We start from the raw sequence: 22,203 nt of genomic DNA on the forward strand, positions 1-22,203 counted from the left end.
TTCCCCTTCTTGAACAAGGGGACAACAGTTGCTATCCTCCAGTCTTCTGGCACTATTCCTGTAGTCAATGACAATATAAAGATCAAAGCCAAAGGCTCTGCAATCTCCTCCCTAGCTTTCCAGAGAATCTGAGGAAAAATCCCATCTGGCCCAGGTTATTTATCTATTTTCACACTTTCCAGAATTGCTAACACCTACTTCTTATGAACCTCAATCCCATCTAGTTTAAAAGTCTGTATCTCAGTATTCTCCTCAACACCATTGTCTTTTTCCGGTGTGAATACGGATGAAAAATATTTATTTAGCACCTCTCCTATCTCTTCAGACTCTACGCACAACTTCCCACTGCTGTCCTTGACTGGCCCTAATCTTACTCTAGTCATTCTTTTATTCCTGACATACCTATAGAAAGCTTTAGGGTTTTCCTTGATCCTATACCAAAGACTTCCCATGTCTCCTCCTGGATTCTTAGCTCTCTCTTTAGGTCTTTCCTGGCTAACTTGTGATTCTCAAGCACCCGAACTGAGCCTTCACGTCTCATTCTAACATAATTCAGAGATGCTGGTGTTGGACTGGGGTGTACAATGTTGAAAATCACAACACCAGGTTATAGTCCAACAGGTTTAATTGGAAGCACACTAGCTTTCAGAGCACCGCTCCTTCATCAGGTGATTGTGGAGGAGCACAGAATTTATAGCAAAAATTTACAGTATGATGTAATTGAAATTATACATTGAAAAATACCTTGACTGTCTGTTGAGTCTTTCGTCTGTTCGAATACCATGATAGTTTCACTTCTTTCATGTGTAAATCATAAAACCTTTTTTTAAAAGTTGCATTCTCAGGTTAACTGTAACAATTGATGATAGCTAGACAATACATTGAACGTGTTAGCCCCCTGTGTTCTCTGGCAAAAGCCCTTCATCAGGAATAAAGGCAGTGAGCCTGAAGCGTGGAGAGATAAGCTTCAGACTCACTGCCTTTATTCCTGATGAAGGGCTTTTGCCCAAAACGTCGATTTCAAAGCTCCTTGGATGCTGCCTGAACTTCCAGCACCACTAATCCAGAATCTGGTTTCCAGCATCTGCAGTCATTGTTTTTACCACCCTGTGTTCTCTGTCTATGCCATGATGTTTAATTGATTCTAATTTAAAAAGTGAGATAACAGAGTTTTACATGAATTCATGCGGTTTTTGAGCAAAGTACAATGTAACTCTGCAAGTACAAATTCACCCCACAAAATATATGTGTGTACGTGGGTCTTTGTGTCTGTCTGTGTGTGTATCTGTCTGGGTTGGGGGTTGTGAGTGTGAGAGAGAGTGTATGTGTGTGTGTAGTGAGTGTAGAGATTCTTAAGTCTGTGAGGGGTGCATGTGGGAGTGTGTGTGTGTGTGTGTGTCTGGGGTGGGGGGTTGAGAGTGTCTGTGAGAGAGAGTGTAGATGTGTGTGCATGAGTGTAGAGTGGTCTAAATCTCTGAGAGGATGCCTGTGAGAGTGTGTGTGAGTCTGTGTATATGTGTGTGTGTAGGAGTGTCGGTGTGTGTGTGTCAGAGGATCTGTGTGTGTGTATAGTGCAATGGTGGTCACCTGTAGTATGACATGAACCCAAGGTCCAAGTTGAGCACCTCCCTATGGGTACGGAACTTAGCTATCAGCCTCTGCTCGGCCACTTTTCGCTGCTGCCTGTCCCGAAGTCAGCCTTGGAGGATGGTCACCTGAAGATCCGAGATCAAATGTCCTGGACCGCTGAAGTGTTCCCCAACTGGGAGGGAACCCTCCTGTCTGTTGATTGTTGTGCGGTGCCCATTCATCCGTTGCCGTAGCCTTTGCTCGGTTTCCCCAATGTACCATGGCTCCGGGCATCCTTGCCTGCAACGTATAAGATAGACAACGTTGGCTGAGTCACATGAGTACCTGCCATGTACAAGGTGGGAGGTGTCCCCACGTGTAATGGTGGTGTCCATGTCCACACACTGACACGTCTTGCAGCGTCTACTGTGACAGGGTTGTATGGAGTTGTCCTGAAAGCCAGGCAGCTTGCTACGAACAGTGGTCCGTTTGAGGTTTGGTGGTTGTTTAAAGGCGAGCAGTGGAGGTGTGGGGAAGGTCTTGGTGAGGTGCTCATCCTCATTGATAATGTGTTGCAGGTCACAAAGAACATGGCGTAGGTTTTCAGCTCCTGGGAAATACTGAACAATGAAGGGTACCCTGTCAGTTGCAGCACGTGTCTGTCTCCTGAGGACGTCATTAAATTTTCTTGCTGTGGTACGTCGGAACTGGTGGTCGATGAGTTGAGCATCATACCCCCAGGGAAGTACTCAGGGATGCCCTCATAAGAACGGGGATGCTCAACTCATCAACCGCCAATTCCAATGTGCCACAGCAAGGAACCATAATGACCTCCTCAGGACACAGACGTGCTGCAACTGACAGGGTACCCTTCATTGTTCAGTATTTCCCAGGAGCTGAAAACCTACGCCATGTTCTTTGTGACCTGCAACACATTATCAATGAGGATGAGCACCTCGTCAAGACCTTCCCCACACCTCCACTATTTGCCTTTAAACAACCACCAAACCTCAAACAGATAATTGCTTGCAGCAAACTGCCCAGCTTTCAGGACAACTCCATACAACCCTGTCACGGTCGGCTCTGCAAGACGTGTCAGTGTGTAGACATAGATACCACCATTTCACTTGGGGTCACCTCCCACCTTGTACTTGGCAGGTACTCATGTGACTCAGCCAACGTTGTCTATCTTATACGTTGCAGGCAAGGATGCCCGGAGGCATGGTACATTGGGGAAACCGAGCAAAGGCTACGACAATGGATGAATGGGCACCGCACAACAATCAACAGACAGGAGGGTTCCCTCCCAGTTGGGGAACACTTCAGCGGTCCAGGACATTCGACCTCGGACCTTCAGGTGACCATCCTCCAAGGTGGACTTCGGGACAGGCAGCAGTGAAAAGTGGCCGAGCAGAGGCTGATAGCTAAGTTCCATACCCATAGGGAGGGGCTCAACCGGGACCTTGGGTTCATGTCACATTACAGGTGACCAACATTGCACTACACACACACACAGACACTCCTACACATACACACACAGGCACTCCTATACACACACACATACAGGCACTCCTATACTCACACAGACACTCCTACACTCACACAGACACTCCTACACACACACATATATACACAGACACTCACACACACTCTCACAGGCATCCTCTCAGAGACTTAGATCACTCTACACTCATGCACACACATCTACACTCTCTCTCACAGACACTCACAACCCCCCACCCCAGACACGCATACACACTCCCACAATCACACATGCACCCCCTCACAGACTTAAGACACTCTACACTCACTACACACACACATATACACTCTCTCTCTCTCACTCACAACCCCCACCCCAGACACACACACACACACACACAGACAGACAAAGACCCACATGCACACATATATTTTGTGGGGTGAATTTGTACCTGCAGTTACATTGTACTTTGCTCAAAAACTGCATGAATTTATGTAAAACTCTTATCTCACTTTTTAGATTAGAATCAATCTAAACATCATGGCACAGTCAGAGAACACAGGGGGCTAACACCTTCAACATATTGTCTAGCTATCACCAATTATTACAGCTAACCTGAGAATGCAACTTTTAAAAAAAGGTTTTGTGATTTACACATGAAAGAAGTGAAACTATCATGGTATTCAAACAAATGAAAGACTCAATAGACAATCAAGGTATTTTTCAATGTATAATTTCAGTTTAAGCATACTGTAAATTTTTGCTATAAATTCTGTGCCTTACAATTGTGTCCTCCACAATCACCTGATGAAGGAGCGGTGCTCTGAAAGCTAGTGCTTCCAATTAAACCTGTTGGACTATAACCTGGTGTTGTGTCATCCTAACATAAGCCTTCTTCTTCCTCTTGACAAGAGATTCAACTTTTTTAGTAAACCACAACTCTCTCGCTCCATCATTTCCTCCCTGCCTGCCGGTACATACCTTACAAGGACACGCAGTAGCTGTTCCTTGAACAACTTCCACATTTCAATTGTGCCCATCCCCTGCAGATTCCTTCCTTTTCCTACACATCCTAAATCTTGCCTAATCACATCATAATTGCCTTTTTCCCAGCTAACTCTTGCCCTGCATTATATACCTGTCCTTTTCCATCACTAAAGTAAACATAACTGAATTTTGGTCACTATCATCAAAGTGCTCACCTACCTCCAAATCTAACACCTGGCCGGGTTCATTACCCAGTTACCAAATCCAATATGGCTTCGCCCCTTGTTGGCCTGTCTACATACTTCGGCTTTTGCCCGAAACATCGATTTCGCTGCTCGTTGGATGCTGCCTGAACTGCTGTGCTCTTCCAGCACCACTAATCCAGTATTTGGTTTCCAGCATCTGCAGTTATTGTTTTTACCTCTGTCTACATACTGTGTCAGGAAACCCTTCTGTGCACATTGGACAAAAACTGACCCATCTTTAGGACTCAAACTTTAGTATTTCCAGTCAATATTTGGAAAGTTAAAGTCCTCCATAACAACTACCCTGTTACTCTCGCTCCTATCCAGAATCATCTTTGTGATCCTTTCCTATTCATCTCTGGAACATTTCAAAGGCCTATAGAAAACTCCCAAATGGGTGACCTCTCCTTTCCTGTTTGTAACCTCAGCCCATACTACCTCAGTAGATGGGTCATCAACGTCCTTTCTGCCATCATAATACTGTCCTTGATTAACGCCTCCCCCTCTTTTACCATCTTATCTGTTCTGACTGAAACATCTAAACCCCAAAACCTGCAAAAACCACATCTGTCCTTGTTCTATGTCTCTGAAATGGCCACAACATTGAAGTCGCAGGTACCAACCCGTGCTGAACAGGAACAGAAGAAGGCTATACAGTCCATCGAGCCTGTTGTGACATTTAACATGATCATTAATTGGGGAAATTGCTTATAAAAGAAATTAAGAAGGCAAAGAGGGGCTACAAAATATTTTAAAAGATAAGATTAAGGAAAACACAAGGCACTTTATAAATATGTTAAGAGTAAGAGGATTACAAGGTTAACACTGGGACCTATCAAAGACTAAAGGGGAACCTGTGCATAGAGCCATTGGACATGGGTAAAGTCTTAAATTATATTCTCATCTCTATTCACAAAGGAGAAAGTCACTCTAGCTGTTGGGAAGGTGGTATTATATATTTTATTGGACATAAAGGTGCATAAATCCCCAGGGTCTGATGATATATATCCCCAGGCTGCAATGGAAGATGAGGGAGGAGATTGTTGGAGTCCTGGTGGACATATTTAATACCTCGCTGGCCACAAGTGAAGCGCCAAATTACTGGAGGATAGCTAAGGTGGTTCCTTTCTTCAAGATGGGCAGCAGGGAGTAATTAGAGAGCAGTTAGTTTGAAGTTAGTGATAGGGAAACTGTGGGAAAAGACTGAGGGATAGGATTAATCAACACTTGGAAAGACAGGGATTGATCAGGCATAGCCAGCAAAGCTTTGTTGGTAGGAGATCTGATCCAAATGATTTAACACTAGTTTTTTTCTAAAAGTGTGACTAAATATATTGATGAGGATAGTGCAGTTGATGTAGTTTACACGAGTTTCACTAAGGCCAATAACAAGGTCTCACATGGAAGGCTGGTCCAAAAGGTAAGAGCCATTGGGATCCAAGGCAAGTTGTCAAACTGAATCTAAAATTGACTGACAAACAGGGGGCAAAGGGTGATGGTAGAGGGTTGTTTTTGTGCTTGGAAATGGTGACCACTGGGATCGGTGCTGGGACCATTGCTGATTGTTAGAGACATTAATGACTTGGGTGTGAATGTAGAAGGTATAATTAGCAAGTTTGCAGATGACACAAAAATTAGTGGTGTTGTTGATAGTGAGGAAAATGGTCTCAGGCTACAGTCTGATATTGATCAGCTGGTACATTGAGCAGAGCAATGGCAGATGGAATTTAATCTTGATAAGTGCAAGGTGATACTTTGTGTGAGGCCTAATAAGGGAAGGATTTACACAATGAATGGTAGGTTCCTAGGGAGTACTGAGGAACAAAGGGACCTTGGTGCATGAGTCCATAGATCCTTGAGGGTGTCATTCATAGGTAGACATAGTGGTGTAAAGGGCATGCAGATCCTTGTCTTCATCACCCAGGGCATAGAATATAGGAGCAAGGAAGTCTGTTGCAATTTTATAAAACATTCGTTAGGCCACAGCTGGAATACTGTGAACAGTTCTGGTCCCCACACTATAGGAAGGATGTGATTGCACTGAAGAGGGTGCAGAGGGAGATTCACCAGGATGTTACCTGGGATGGGAAATCTCAGTTATGAGGAGAGACTGGATAGGAGAAAGTGAGGACTGCAGATGCTGGAGATAGAACATAGAACATAGAACAATACAGCACAGAACAGGCCCTTCGGCCCACAATATTGTGCTGAACATTTGTCCTAGCTTAAGCACCTATCCATGTACCTATCCAATTGCCGCTTAAAGATCACCAATGATTCTGCCTCTGCCACTCCCACAGGCAGGACATTCCATGCCCCCACCACTCTCTGGGTAAAGAACCTACCCCTGACATCCCCCCTATACCTTCCACCCTTCACCTTAAATTTATGTCCCCTTGGAACACTCTGTTGTACCTGGGGTAAAAGTCTCTGACTGTCTATCTATTCCCCAGATCATCTTATAAACCTCTATAAAGTCACCCCTCACCCTTCGCCGTTCCAATGAGAAAAGGCCTAGCACTCTCAACCTATCCTCGTACGACCTATTCTCCATTCCAGGCAACATCCTGGTAAATCTCCTCTGCACCCTCTCCAAAGCTTCCACATCTTTCCTAAATCGAGGCGACCAGAACTGCACACAGTACTCCAACTGTGGCCTTACCAAGGTCCTGTACAGCTGCAACATCACCTCACGACTCTTGAATTCAATCCCTCCGCTAATGAACGCTAATACACCATAGGCCTTCTTACAAGCTCTATCCACCTGAGTGGCAATTTTCAAAGATCTATGAACATAGACCCCAAGATCCCTCTGCTCCTCCACCTTACTAAGAACACTATCGTTAACCCTGTATTCCGCATTCTTATTTGTCCTTCCAAAATGGACAACCTCACTCTTGACAGGGTTGAACTCCATCTGCCACTCCTCAGCCCAGCTCTGCATTATATCTAAGTCGCTTTGCAGCTGACAACAGCCCTCCTCACTATCCACAACTCCACCTATCTTCGTATCGTCTGCAAATTTACTGACCCACCCTTCGACTCCCTCTTCCAAGTCATTAATAAAAATTACAAACAGCAGAGGACCCAGAACTGATCCCTGCAGAACTCCACTTGTAACTGGGCTCCAGGCTGAATATTTTACCATCTACCACCACTCTCTGACTTCGACCGGTTAGCCAGTTTTCTATCCAACTGGCCAAATTTCCCTGTATCCCATGCCTCCTGACTTTCCGCATAAGCCTACCATGGGGAACCTTATCAAATGCATTACTAAAATCCATGTACACTACATCCACTGCTCTACCCTCATCCACATGCTTGGTCACCTCCTCAAAGAATTCAATAAGACTTGTAAGGCAAGACCTACCCCTCACAAATCCGTGCTGGCTGTCCCTAATCAAGCAGTGTCTTTCCAGATACTCATCAATCCTATCCCTCAGTACCCTTTCCATTACTTTGCTTACCACCGAAGTAAGACTAACTGGCCTGTAATTCCCGGGGTTATCCCTATTCCCTTTTTTGAACAGGGGTACAACATTCGCCACTCTCCAGTCCCCTGGTACCACCCCCGTTTACAGTGAAGACGAAAAGATCATTGCCAACAGTTCTGCAATTTCCTCTCTTGCTTCCCACACAATCCTAGGATATATCCCATGATGCCCGGGGGACTTGTCTATCCTCAAGTTTTTCAAAAGGCCCAACACATCTTCCTTCCTAACAAGTATCTCCTCTAGCTTACCAGTCCGTTTCATACTCTCCTCTTCAACAATACGGTCCCTCTCATTTGTAAATACTGAAGAAAAGTACTCATTCAAGACCTCTCCTATGTCTTCCAACTCAATACACAGTCTCCCACTACTGTCCTTGATCGGACCTACCCTCGTTCTCATCATTCTCATGTTTCTCACATACGCATAAAAGGCCTTGGGGTTATCCTTGATCCTACCTGCCAAAGATTTTTCATGCCCTCTCTTAGCTCTCCGAATTCCCCATGGAGATCAGAGTAGAGAGTTGGTGCTAGAAAAGCACAGCCGATCAGGCAGTACCCAAGGAGCAGGAGAATTGATGTTTCGAGCATAAGCCCTTCCTGATGAAGGGCATATCCTGAAATGTTGATTCTCCTGCTCCTCGGATGCTGCCTGACCTGCTGTGCTTTTCCAGCGCCACACTGAGAGACTGGATAGGCTGGGGTGAGGGAGGCGGTGGGGGGGTGGATCTGATTGAGGTATACACAATTCTGAGAGGTGCAGATGGGGTAGATTGTGAGAATTATTTCCCCATGGCAGACATGCTTAAGATCAGAGGGTGTAAGTTTAAGGTGAGGAGCAAGTGGCTCAGAGGGGATCTGAGAAATAATGTATTTTCACCGATGGTAATAGAAATATAGAAGCTGTTGCCTGAGAGGGTGAAAGGGGCAAGGACTCTTCCAATATTGAAGACACATCTGGATGAGCTCTTAAAACACCAGGGCACTGTCAGCTGTGGACCAGGGGTAGGGAAATGGGATTGGTGTTAGTTTGGTGTTTGTCAGGTTAGCATAGACATGGGTTTTCATGTTTATGTTTGTACAGCTGATCGAACATTTAAATGCCTTTGATTAACACCATCCCCATAACCCTTTACAGAAAAACGTGGAAACCAGGAGCAGAAGTATGCCATTCGGCCCTTCAAGCTTTTTGCCCCATTCAGTAGGGTCATGGCCACATTTGGGAGTACTGTGTACAAGTCTGGTCACCTTGCTATACAAAGGCTGTTATTAAACTGGAAAGGATTCCAAAAAACTTTACAAGGATGTTCCTGTGATTGGAGGGTTTAGGTTTACAGAACGGCTAAATGGGCTGGGACTTTTTCCCACCGGATTGTAGGAGGTTGAGAGATGATATTACAGAGGTTTAAAAAATCATGATGGGCATTAACAGGGGGAATAGGCATGGTCATTTTTCCCAGGGCAGGAGAGTCCAAAGCTAGAGGGCGTAGGTTTAAGTGAGACGGGCAAGATTTAAAACGGACTGAAGGGCAACTTTCTCACACACAGAGGGTGGTGCATGTATGGAATGAGCTGCGAGAGGAAGATGTAGAGGCTGATACAATTACAACATTTAAAAGACATTTGAGATGTGCATGGATAGGAAATGCTGAGGGGGATATGGGCCAAACGCAAGGACTAATTCAGTTTGGGAACTGAGTCAGTGTGGATGAGTTGAGCTGAGAAGCCTGTTTCTGTGCTGTATGACTCTGTCTCAACACTACTTTCTCACTTTCTCTCCATTGCCTTTGATGCTTTTATGTCTAAAAAATTAATAAACCCACTTTTAAATATATACTCAGTGATGTAGTCTCTGCAACTTTCTTTGGTCAAGAATTCCATAGAGTCACCACCCTTTGATTGGTGACATATTTCCTCATCTCAATCCAGTATGGTCTATCCTATCTCCTGAGGTTGTGTCCCTTGGTTCCAGAAGGCCCAAGTCTGGAGTGTGATGGAATACTTCCCACTTGCCTGGGTACAGCTCCAACAACAACTCCAACAAGAAGCTTGAAACCATCCAGGACAAAGCAATCTACTTGACTGGCACCACACCCACAAGCATCCACTTTCTTCACCACTGATGCTCAGTGGCAGCTGTGTGTATTATCTCCAAGATGGACTGCAGAAATTCGCCAAAGATCCATGACCACTTCTGTATGGCACATCAAAGGCAGCAGATAGATGGGAACACCACCACCTGCATGTTCTCTTCCAAACCACTCACCCATTCTGATTTGAAAATATATTGCCCTAGTGTATCCTGACTTAATAGATTAGATACTCTACAGTATGGAAACAGGCCCTTTGGCCCAACAAGTCCACACCGACCCTCTGAAGAGCAATCCCCGCAGACCCACTCTCCTATCCTATATTTACCCCTGACTAATGCACCGAACACTATGGGTAATTTATCATGGCCAATTCACCTGATCTGCACATCTTTGGATACAAAAGAAGCAGGACAAATCCAACCCGGCCAGTTACTGCCCCATCAGTCTCCTCTCCATCATCAGTAAAGTGATGGAAGGTGTCATCCACAGTGCTATCAAACAGTACCTGCTCAGCAATAACCCGCAAAGTGATGCCCAGTTTGGGTTCCCCCAGGGCCACTCAGCTCCTGACCTTATTACAGCCTTGGTTCAAACATGGACAAAAGAGCTGTTCCTTCAGTGTCACTGGGTCAATCCTGGAATTCCACCACCCCCCCCTCCCTCTCCTCCCCAATAGCATTGTGGGTGATAGCACATGGACTGCAGCAGTTCAGGAAGGTAGCTAACCACCACCTTCTCAAGGGGCGGGGGCCCAGCCAGACATGCCCATGTCCCATGAGTGAATTAAAAACAAAGTGGGTATGTGGAGACAGACCCCAGAGAGAGAGAGGGAGGAAGGAAGTGAGTCAAACAAAGGGACGGTTGATAGGAAGCCAGGGAAGGAGAAAAGCTGATAACAGGGACAATGAGTAGGTGAAGATGGACTAACTATGCTGAAAGCAGCCCTGGTCATCACAGGGCCTGAGGTGTTGCCAGGGACAGGGAGAAGTTGTTACGGCTGTAAAGTTATTGAACTCGATATTAAGTACTCAAGGCTACAGGGTCCCCAAGTGGAAGATGAGGACCTTGCGTTGAGTACTCTCGCAGGCTGGGGACAGAAGTGTTTGCCTGGACCATACTGCTGTTTTGAAATAGAAGAAAGAAAGAACAGAAATCTTTTTGCAGAGAGGAGCAGAACTGCGTCAAGATGGGAAAACCTGGAAGAGATGTAGCAAGAGTTAAACATTAAATTAAAACAAAGAACTGTGGATGCTGAAGATCTGAAACAAAAACAGAAATTGCTGGAGTAAATAAAGCAGATGGTGCCCTTGGCTTTAATAATAGAAATGTAGAGTACAAGAGCAAGGAGGTGATTTTGAACCTGTAAAAGTCCAGAGATGAAAGGCATATCTTATAAGGAGAGATTGAACAGTTTAGGCCTGTTGGGTTTAGGTTGGGCAAAACCTTTTTTTACAAGAAAAGTAGAGTCATAGAGATGAAAAGCACGGAAACAGACCCTTCGGTCCAACCCGTCCATGCCGACCAGATATCCCAACCCAATCTAGTCCTACCTGCCAGCACCCGGCCCATATCCCTCCAAACCCTTCTTATTCATATACCCATCCAGATGCCTCTTAAATGTTGTAATTGTACCAGCCTCCACCACTTCCTTTGGCAGCTCATTCCATACACGTACCACCCTCTGCGTGAAAAAGTTGCCCCTTAGGTCTCTTTTATATCTTTCCCCTCTCACCCTAAACCTATGCCCTCTAATTCTGGATTCCCCAAACCCAGGGAAAAGACTTTGTCTATTTACCCTATCCGTGCCCCTCATAATTTTGTAAACCTCTATAAAGTTAGCCCTCAGCCTCCGACGCTCCAGGGAAAACAGCCACAGTCTGTTCAGCCTCTCCCTATAGCTCAAATTCTCCAATCCTGGCAACATCCTTGTAAATCTTTTCTGAACCCTTTCAAGTTTCACAACATCTTTCCGATAGGAAGGAGACCAGAATTGCATGCAATATTCCAACAGTGGCCTCACCAATGTCCTGTACAGTCGCAACATGACCTCCCAACTCCTACACTCAATACTCTGACCAATAAAGGAAAGCATACCAAATGCCTTCTTCACTATCCTATCTACCTGCGACTCCACTTTCAAGGAGCTATGAACCTGTACTCCAAAGTCTCTTTGTTCAGCAACACTCCCTAGGACATTACCTTTAAGTGTATAAGTCCTGGTAAGATTTGCTTTCCCAAAATGCAGCACCTCGCATTTATCTGAATTAAACTCCATCTGCCACTTCTTCGCCCATTGGCCCATCTGGTCAAGATCATGTTGTAATCTGAAGTAACCCTCTTCGCTGTCCACTCGCTCTTCTGGCTAAAGGGATCAAGGGAAATGGGGCAAGGATGGGATTAGGGTATTGAGCGCAATGATCAGCCATAATCATATTGAATGACAAAGCAAGCTCAATGGGTCGAATGGCCTCCTCTTGCTCGTATCTTCTATGTTTCTATGTTTAATTGAAGATTGACAAATAACTGTGCCAATAGAGACTTAGATATACTTGAGAACAGAACAGTAACTGAAACATCTGAGCGAGGCAGTACCTCAGTGGATAATGCCACAACATTGTTGAACCTCTGAATATTCAGTCATGTCAGGAAAAGACAACAACGGGATGATCCCGGCACCTTCCCCAGCAACCGCAAGAAATGCAAAACTTGCGCCCATACCTCCCCCCTCACTTCCCTCCAAGGCCCCAAGGGATCCTTCCATATCCGCCACAAATTCACCTGCACCTCCACACACATCATTTACTGCATCCGCTGCACCCGATGTGGCCTCCTCTATATTGGGGAGACAGGCCGCCTACTTGCGGAACGTTTCAGAGAACACCTCTGGGACACCTGCACCAACCAATCCAATCGCCCCGTGGCTGAACACTTCAACTCCCCCTCCCACTCCGCCAAGGACATGCAGGTCCTTGGCCTCCCCCATCGCCAGACCATGGCAACACGATGCCTGGAGGAAGAGCGCCTCATCTTCCGCCTAGGAACCCTCCAACCCACAGGATGAATGCAGATTTCTCCAGCTTCCTCATTTTCCCTCCCCCCACCTTTTCTCAGTCCCAACCCTTGGACTCAGCACCGCCTTCTTGACCTGCAATCTTCTTCCCTACCTCTCCGCCCCCACCCCCTCTCCGGCCTATCACCCTCCCCTTAATCTCCTTCCACCTATCGCATTCCCAATGCCCCTTCCCCAAGTCCCTCCTCCCTACCTTTTATCTTAGCCTGCTTGGCACACCCTCCTCATTCCTGAAGAAGGGCTTATGCCCGAAACGTCGATTCTCCTGCACCTTGGATGCTGCCTGACCTGCTGCGCTTTTCCAGCAACACATTTTTCAGCTCTGATCTCCAGCATCTGCAGTCCTCACTTTCTCCTAATCATTTTATACATAATTATAAATATGGTGATTGTTTACATAAAGAAGCCTCTGATGTAACGTGGGAGAGATGTGTATTTGGTAAGTATGGTGGACTGTCACTTTAAGAGTCTGACCTCGTGATGATGCTGTTTGGAGGGAAACTGCTCAGTGTAACCTGCTGACGACACAGTAAATACCTTCTTGACAAAGCTCCTGCTGGTGTGGAACATTTTGGCTTCCTGGTCCTTGTTGGAATGTCATAGGAGAAGAACAGGAGTGAAATCTTATTTAAATAGAAACAATGTGCAGGGTTGTGGAGGGAGATTGGCACTAAGTTAAAACATTCAGAGAGCTGGTGCAAACACAATGGGCTGAGTGGCCTGCTACAATGTAACAATTCTGTGGTACTGTATAACTAGATTAGGTTAGATTACTTACAGTGTGGAAACAGGCCCTTTGGCCCAACAAAGCCACACCGACCCGCCAAAGTGCAACACACCCAGACCCATTCCCCTACATTTACCCCTGCACCTAACACTTGGGCAATTTCCCATGGCCAATTCACCTGACCTGCACATTTTTGGACTGTGGGAGGAAACCAGAGCACCTGGAGGAAACCCACACACAGACACGGGGAGAACGTGCAAACTCCACACAGACAGTCACCTGAGGCAGGAATTATTTATCTCAAGAGGGTTGGAATATAAAAGCAGTGATGTGCTACTGAGACTTTATAAAGCTCTGGTTAGGCCCCGTTTGGAGTAGTGTGTCCAGTTTTGGTCCCCACACCTCAGGAGGGGGCGTGTCCAGCGGAGATTCACACGGATGATCCCTGGAATGGTAGGTCTAACATATGAGGAACGGCTGCGGATCCTGGGATTGTATTCATTGGAGTTTAGAAGGTTAAGGGGAGACTTAATAGAGACATACAACATAATACATGGCTTGGAAAGGGTGGATGCTAGGAAATTGTTTCCATTAGGCAGGGAGACTAGGACCCGTGGACACAGCCTTAGAATTAGAGGGGGTCAATTCAGATCAGAAATGTGGAGACATTTCTTCAGCCAGAGAGTGGTGGGCCTGTGGAATTCATTGCCGCGGAGTGCAGTGGAGGCCGGGACACTAAATGTCTTCAAAGCAGAGATTGATAAGTTCTTGTTGTCTCGAGGAATTAAGGGCTACGGGGAGAATGCGGGTAAGTGGAGTTGAAATGCCCATCAGCCATGGTTAAATGGCGGAGTAGACTCGATGGGCCGAATGGCCTTACTTCCACTCCTATGTCTTATGGCACTTGGGTCCCTGGCGCTGTGAGACAGCAGTGCTAACCACTGAGCCACCGTGCCACCCACATGGTTGGAGGCTACTGCTTCTCGGGGTCTCTGCTCCAGTTTGTAAAACCTAACACGGCCTCTCCCTGTGGCTCAGGTCCTTCAACCCTGCCAACATCCTTGTAAATCTTTTCTGAACCCTTTCAAGTTTCACAACGAGGTGTAGTGGTCAGTGAAGAGGGTTACCTCAGATTACAACAGGATCTTGACCAGATGGGCCAATGGGCTGAGAAATGGAAGATGGAGTTATTTCAGATAAATGCGAGGTGCTGCATTTTGGGAAAGCAAATCTTAGCAGGACTTATACACTTAATGGTAATGTCCTAGGGAGTGTTGCTGAACAAAGAGACCTTGGAGTGCAGGTTCATAGCTCCTTGAAAGTGGAGTCACAGGTAGATAGGATAGTGAAGAAGGCATTTGGTATGCTTTCCTTTATTGGTCAGAGTATTGAGTGTAGGAGTTGGGAGGTGATGTTGCAGCTGTACAGGATATTGGTTAGGTGACTGTTGGAATATTGTGTGCAATTCTGGTCTCCTTCCTATCGGAAAGATGTTGTGAAACTTGAAAGGGTTCAGAAAAGATTTACAAGGATGTTGCCAGGGTTGGAGGATTTGAGCTATTGGGGGAAGCTGAACAGGCTGGGGCTGTTTTCCCTGGAATGTCGGAGGTTGAGGGGTGACCTTAAAGAGGTTTGCAAAAGTATGAAGGGCATGGATAGGATAAATAGACAAAGTCTTTTTCCTGGGGTGGGTGAGTCCAGAATTAGAGGGCATAGGTTTAGGGTGAGAGGGGAAAGATATAAAAGAGACCTAAGGGGCAACTTTTTCATGCAGAGGGTGGTACGTGTATGGAATGAGCTGCCAGAGGAAGTGGTGGAGGCTGGCACAATTGCAACATTTAAGAGGCATTTGGATGGGTATACGAATAGGAAGGGTTTGGAGGGATATGGGCCAGGTGCTGGCAGGTGGGACTAGATTGGGTTAGGATATCTGGTCGGCATGGACGGGTTGGACCCAAGGGTCTGCTTCCGTGCTGTATACCTCTATGACTCTACGTGCAAACTCATCACAGACAGTCACCCGTGGCAGGAATTGAACCTAGGTCGCTGGTGCTATGGGGCAGCAGTGCTAACCACTGAGCCACCGTACAGCCCATGGTCCAGGGGAGAGAGTTCACTTAGTGAAGCTCCTTGCTTCACACACTTATCACTAGCTCATTACTAACTTGCTCTTTAATACCCAGTACCACGTACCTGTTCAAACATGAAGGCAAACTCCACTCCATTCTTTGCTACATTCTCCACATCCAGGAAGCAGTAGAGCTTGAAGTAGAGGCCAGAGAGCCTGGGACCACCCTCAGCACCAAGTTCCAACCTGCAGGGCACAGAGCACAGAGACATTACATAGGAGGGGCACAGGACCATAACACAGGAGGGGCACAGGGCCGTTACACAGGAGGGGCACAGGGCCGTTACACAGGAGGGGCACAGGGCCGTTACACAGGAGGGGCACAGGGCCGTTACACAGGAGGGGCACAGGACCGTTACACAGGAGGGGCACAGGACCGTTACACAGGAGGGGCACAGGACCGTTACACAGGAGGGGCACAGGGCCGTTACACAGGAGGGGCACAGGGCCGTTACACAGGAGGGGCACAAGGCACAGAGCAATTACACAGGAAAGGCACAGGGCACAGAGCCATTACACAGAAAGGGCATAGGGCCGTTACACAGGAAGGGCACAGGCACATTACATAGGAAGGGCACAGGGCCGTTACACAGGAGGGGCACCACTCTCACCCTCACTCAGAGTAGACCTTGATGTAGTGATCGTGATATTAGACTCGTGATGCAGAGCTCCAGGTCAATGATTTGAGCACATGGATTTAAACCCTACCACAGCAGCTGGTCGCATTTAAAAGCATGTCTCACTTTCTGGATAGTGACCAGAAAGAATCAATTGTTGCACAATATCCATTCTGTTTACAATGTCCCTGAGAAAGGACATCCTTACCCAGTCTAGCCTATATGTGACTCCAGACCCACAGCAAATTTGAACAGCAGCCATACTGTTCCTCTCTCTGAATTCTGCCGGCCCTGTTAGGTTTCTCCATCAATCAGTTTTTGTTCCCACAGGAATGTGGTCGATTGCTCTGTGAAATGATGTGGAGATGCTGGGGTTGGACGGGGGTCTGTGAGTAGGGTCAGGTTATAGTCCAACAGGTTGATTAGAAATTACAAGTGAACTAACCTGACAAAGGGGCAGCGCTCCGAGAGCTTCTGGTTTTAAATAAACCTGTTGAATTATAACCTGGTGTCGTGTGACTTCTAACTTTGCCCTCTGAAATGGCTGCGCAAGGCACTCTGTTCAAGGGCAGTTAGGAATGGCCCCAAATGTTGGCCCAGCCGGTGAACCCACATCCCAAGAAAAAAAAATTCCATTATCCCCTCCCACTAACTCTCATCACTCCAGTACCCTGAGCACTGAGTCCTTCTCCCATTCCCGAGCCCTGTCCCAAACCAATCATTCCTGCATCAAGCTGACCCATCATTCCCTCTCTCTGACTCTCCCTCACTGTCTCTGACCCCATCATCCCCCGTCTCCGACTCCGTCACCAACCCCCCTGTCTCTGGACCCCCTCTCTCCCTGTCTCTGAACCCCCTCTCTCCCTGTCTCTGGACCCCGTCACTCCCTGTCTCTGGACCCCCTCTCTCCCTGTCTCTGGACCCCCTCTCTCCCTGTCTCTGGACCCCCTCTCTCCCTGTCTCTGGACCCCCTCTCTCCCTGTCTCTGGACCCCCTCTCTCCCTGTCTCTGGACCCCCTCTCTCCCTGTCTCTGGACCCCCTCTCTCCCTGTCTCTGGACCCCCTCTCTCCCTGTCTCTGGACCCCCTCTCTCCCTGTCTCTGGACCCCGTCTCTCCCTGTCTCTGGACCCCGTCTCTCCCTGTCTCTGGACCCCGTCTCTCCCTGTCTCTGGACCCCGTCTCTCCCTGTCTCTGGACCCCGTCTCTCCCTGTCTCTGGACCCCGTCTCTCCCTGTCTCTGGACCCCCTCTCTCCCTGTCTCTGGACCCCCTCTCTCCCTGTCTCTGGACCCCCTCTCTCCCTGTCTCTGGACCCCCTCTCTCCCTGTCTCTGGACCCCCTCTCTCCCTGTCTCTGAACCCCCTCTCACCCTGTCTCTGACCCCCTCTCTCCTTGTCTCTGAACCCCCTCTCACCCTGTCTCTGACCCCTTCTCACCCTGTCTCTGACCCCCTCTCACCCTGTCTCTGAACCCCCTCTCACCCTGTCTCTGAACCCCCTCTCACCCTGTCTCTGAACCCCCTCTCTCCTTGTCTCTGAACCCCCTCTCTCCTTGTCTCTGAACCCCCTCTCACCCTGTCTCTGAACCCCCTCTCACCCTGTCTCTGACCCCCTCTCACCCTGTCTCTGACCCCGTCACTCCTTGTCTCTGCCCTGTCCGCTGATATTTCCCTATTCAGAACCCGTGAGTGACAGGTTCTCACCTCTCGAATTTCGCCAAAATATCAGCGACAATGACCCGGCTCTCGATCGCCTTGTCACCATCCTCACTGTGTTCAAAGAGAGCGAACATATTCCTGCTGTTCTCCATCGCCAGGCCACGGATTAACTTCTCGACAACCTGGAAACCAGCATAAACGGGCAGCTCATTGTCACAGCCATCACCCCACCCTGAATAATCTCCCCCACTCTTTCTGAGAGGGTGTATCAGAAAATAGCGCATCCCCGAAAATGGAGTATCAAGAGAATAACACTCACTTGTAGAAGGAGTATGAGAAAGTTTTGGGTGGCTCTGTTGTTTGTACTTTTTTATAAATTATGTGGATGAAAATGTCAGTGGTATGATTACGAAGTTTGCAGATGACTTGGAAATTGGGAGTTTTAGACAGTGAGGAAGATTATCAAAGGATACAGCAGGATGTAGATCAGTTGAAAAGTTGTGTGGAGGAATGGCAGATGGAGTTTAATCCAGATAAGTGTGAGGTGATGCAGTATGGGAGGCCAAATACAAGAGGAAAGTCTACAGTAGTCGGCAGGACCCTTCAGGAGCATCAATATACAGAGTCCACAGCTCCCTGAAAGGGGGCAACACAAGTGGGTAAGGGGTAAAGAAGGCACACAGCATGCTTCCCTTCATCATCGGGGCACTGAGGATAAAGGTTGGCAAGTCATGTTGCAGCTTTATAAACATTTAGTTAGGACACATTTGGAGTATTCTGTGCAGCTCTGGCCACCACAGTTTAGGAAGATATGAAATCTTTGGAGAGAGATGCAAAAACGGCTTCCCAGAATGTTGCATGGATTGAAGTGTAATAGCTCTAAGGTTGAACGAACTTGGATTTCGCGAGAGAGTCAGGAGCTGAATGCTGACCTGCTAGAAGTGTCTAAATTGATGAGAGGCATGGATAGACTGGATAGTTGGGGACTCTTTCCCAGGGTGGAAATGTCAAATATTAGGGGGGATAGGTTTAAAGTGAGAGGGACAAGTATAAAGAAGATGAAGGTGATTGGTGCCTGGAATCAGGGAGGTGGGAGAAGTAAATACACTAGCAACATTTCAGAAGCATTTTGTCGGACACATGTCCATCCAGGAAGTAGAAGGATACAGGCCACGTGCAGGCAGGTGGGACTGGCTGTGTGGTCGTTGGTTGTTGGGTTAATGGGGACTCACCTCTCCCGCTGTTGTGTGTGAGGTGATGGTGATTTTACAAGCTCCCCCACCATGACAGTAAACAGTCGTCACCATCTCCTGCCGACCAATCAATGCCTGAATCTCTTCCTGTGACGGCACAAACTCCCGCACTTTGGTTTTCTTTAGAGATTCATTAATGAAGTGGGCATATTTCTCAATCTCTGTTCCCAGGAACTGCTCCCTAGTCCTGTGGGGAAACACAGTTGGAATCAGGCAGTGCCCAGCTATTCACTCAGAAAACAGATGATACAGAGAGAGAAAGAAACAAACCTCGGGGGAGAAGGGAATTGCCCCAGTGACTCTGTCCTGGAGACGCTCCCCCAATGAAAAACTCCCCCCCCCCCCCCCCCCCCGCCCCCCGAGAGACGCTCCCCCAGAGAGACGCACCCCCCCAGAGAGACGCACCCCCCCAGAGAGACGCACCCCCCCAGAGAGACGCACCCCCCCAGAGAGACGCACCCCCCCAGAGAGACGCACCCCCCCAGAGAGACGCACTCCCCCAGAGAGACGCACTCCCCCAGAGAGACGCACTCCCCCAGAGAGACACTACTCCCCAACAGACACTGGCCCAGAGACATTCTCCCAGAGATCTCCCTGGGATATTGCTTTAGCATGCAATCAAAGCAGTTTGGAGACAAGGTGCATCACCTGCCCTGGTAATTCAGGAAGTGAGGGCTGTGGAAGAATACGGAAGTAGTCAGGGAGTGATACAGGAGTAGGCAGGCAGTGGGTGATGGAGGGGGGAAGGTGCAGGGAACATGGGTAGAGGGTGGTGAGGGGAATGGTGGGAGGGAGGATGGAGGGGTGTGGAGAATGGGGAGGCGGTATAGGGAGGACAATGGGGAGAGTGTGTCAGGATGGGGATGTTGAGGGGGGGGGTGCGGGGGAAGAGGTGATAGCTGTGAAACAAACCTCTTCAGGTGGAACTTGAGGTAGCGAAGGATGGTGCGGCTGGGCAGGAAAGTGCAGCTCATGCAGCTGAGCAGCCGGCAATGGTGCAGGTTCCCAGTGCTGTTTGGGTGAGGCATATGGCTGGTTTGTTTGATGAGCTGACAGTAAACCTCATCCCGCAGTGATCTGAGGTCCTGGCAGGTTTGCAGGATTCCCTGTATAATGGGAATAGGATCGGAGATGGCCTCAAGTTCTTGCAGAGAATGGAAGATCCTGACAGCTTCGTCCTGTAGATTTGTGTATCCTTTCTCCTTTTGCACTACAGCCAGTGAGAGATGGAGGTGGTTAAACAGGGGAGACGGGATGGAGGAGACAGGAAGGTAACAGATTAGTCTGGAGTCAAAACACATTTAACTACTCAAATAAATAATTTCCCGAAATCCTATCCTTTAACTCCGATTTCCTATCGGAAAGATGTTGTGAAACTTGAAAGGGTTCAGAAAAGATTTACAAGGATGTTGCCAGGATTGGAGGATCTGAGCTACAGGGAGAGGCTGAACAGGCTGGGGCTGTTTTCCCTGGAGCGTCGGAGGCTGAGGGGTGACCTTATAGAGGTTTATAAAATTATGAGGGGCATGGATAGAATAAATAGACAAAGTCTTTTCCCTGGGGCCAGGGAGTCCAGAACTAGAGGGCATAGGTTTAGGGTGAGAGGGGATAGATATAAAAGAGACCTAAGGGGCAACTTTTTCACACAGAGGGTGGTATGTGTATGGAATGAGCTGCCAGAGGAAGTGGTGAAGGCTGGTACAATTGCAACATTTAAGAGACATTTGGATGGGTATATGAATAGGAAGGGTTTGGAGGGATATGGGCCAGATGCTGGCAGGTGGGACTAGATTGGGTTGGGATATCTGGTCGGCATGGACGGGTTGGACCGAAGGGTCTGTTTCCATGCTGTACATCTCTATGACTCTATGACTTTATGACACGAAACCACATCAAAACTTAACGTAAGAGCTCATGGTTTTAGGAGGAGCATCTTATCATGGTCAAAGGATTGGTTAGCTCAGAGTGAGGACATTATTTTAATCACTCATGGGGTGTGGGGATCACCGTCTGGGCCCAGCATTTATTGCCTGTCTCCAATTGCCCATTGAGAAGGTGGGGGTGAGCTGCCTTCTTGACCCGCTGCAGTCCATGTGCTGTGGGTAGACCCACAATGCCCTTAGGGAGGGAATTCCAGGATTCTGACCCAGTGACAGTGAAAGAACGGCGATATATTTCCAAGTCAGGATGGTGAGTGGCTTGGAGGAGAACTTGCAGGGGGTGGCATTCCCATGTATCTGCTGCCCTTGTCCTTCTAGATAGAAGTGCCTGTGGGTTTGGAAGGTGCTGTCTGAGGATGTTTGGTGAACTTCTGCAGTGCATCTTGTAGATGGTACACACTGCTGCGACTGAGGGTTGGTGGATGTTTGTGAATGCGGTGCCAATCTAGTGGCTGCTTTGTCCTGGATAGCTTCTTTAGTGTGGTTGGAGCTGCACACATCCAGGCAAGTGGGGAATAGTCTTGACTTGTGCCTTGTAGATGGTGGACAGGCTATGGGGAGACAAGAGGTGAGTTACTTACTGCAGGATCCCCAGCCTCTGACCTGCCCTTGTAGCCTCTGTGTTTATGTGGTGAGTCTAGTTGAACTTCTGGTCAATGGTAACCTCAAAATGTTGACAGTGAGGGATATGATCTCAAAAATGTGTTGCTGGAAAAGCACAGCAGGTTAGGCAGCATCAAAGGAGCAAGAGAATCGATGTTTCGGGCATAAGCCCTTTTCCAGCAACACATTTTTAAGCTCTGATCTCCAGCATCTGCAGTCCTCACTTTCTCCTCGTGAGGGATATGATGTTGGTAACACCAGTGAATGTCTAGCAGCAGTGGTTAGATTGTCTTTTATTGGTGATGATCATAGTCTGGCATTTTTTGTGGCATGAATGTTAC

The 22,203-nt window shown here is 47.7% G+C and overlaps 1 protein-coding gene across 1 annotated transcript in view; it reads right to left on the minus strand.

The window, feature by feature from the left end:
- LOC140482516 (unconventional myosin-X-like) overlaps positions 1-22,203 on the minus strand; it is a 256,377-nt gene that overhangs the window by 27,550 nt on the left and 206,624 nt on the right. Inside the window, exons 34-37 of the mRNA XM_072580068.1 lie at positions 20,232-20,529; positions 19,299-19,506; positions 18,112-18,248; positions 15,858-15,978 (exon numbers count right to left, since the gene is read on the minus strand). Coding sequence (XP_072436169.1) covers positions 15,858-15,978; positions 18,112-18,248; positions 19,299-19,506; positions 20,232-20,529 — 764 coding nt within the window. The remainder of the gene's footprint in view (positions 1-15,857; positions 15,979-18,111; positions 18,249-19,298; positions 19,507-20,231; positions 20,530-22,203) is intronic.

This window comes from Chiloscyllium punctatum, chromosome 10 (assembly GCF_047496795.1).
Source record: "Chiloscyllium punctatum isolate Juve2018m chromosome 10, sChiPun1.3, whole genome shotgun sequence".
Taxonomy (NCBI): domain Eukaryota; kingdom Metazoa; phylum Chordata; class Chondrichthyes; order Orectolobiformes; family Hemiscylliidae; genus Chiloscyllium; species Chiloscyllium punctatum.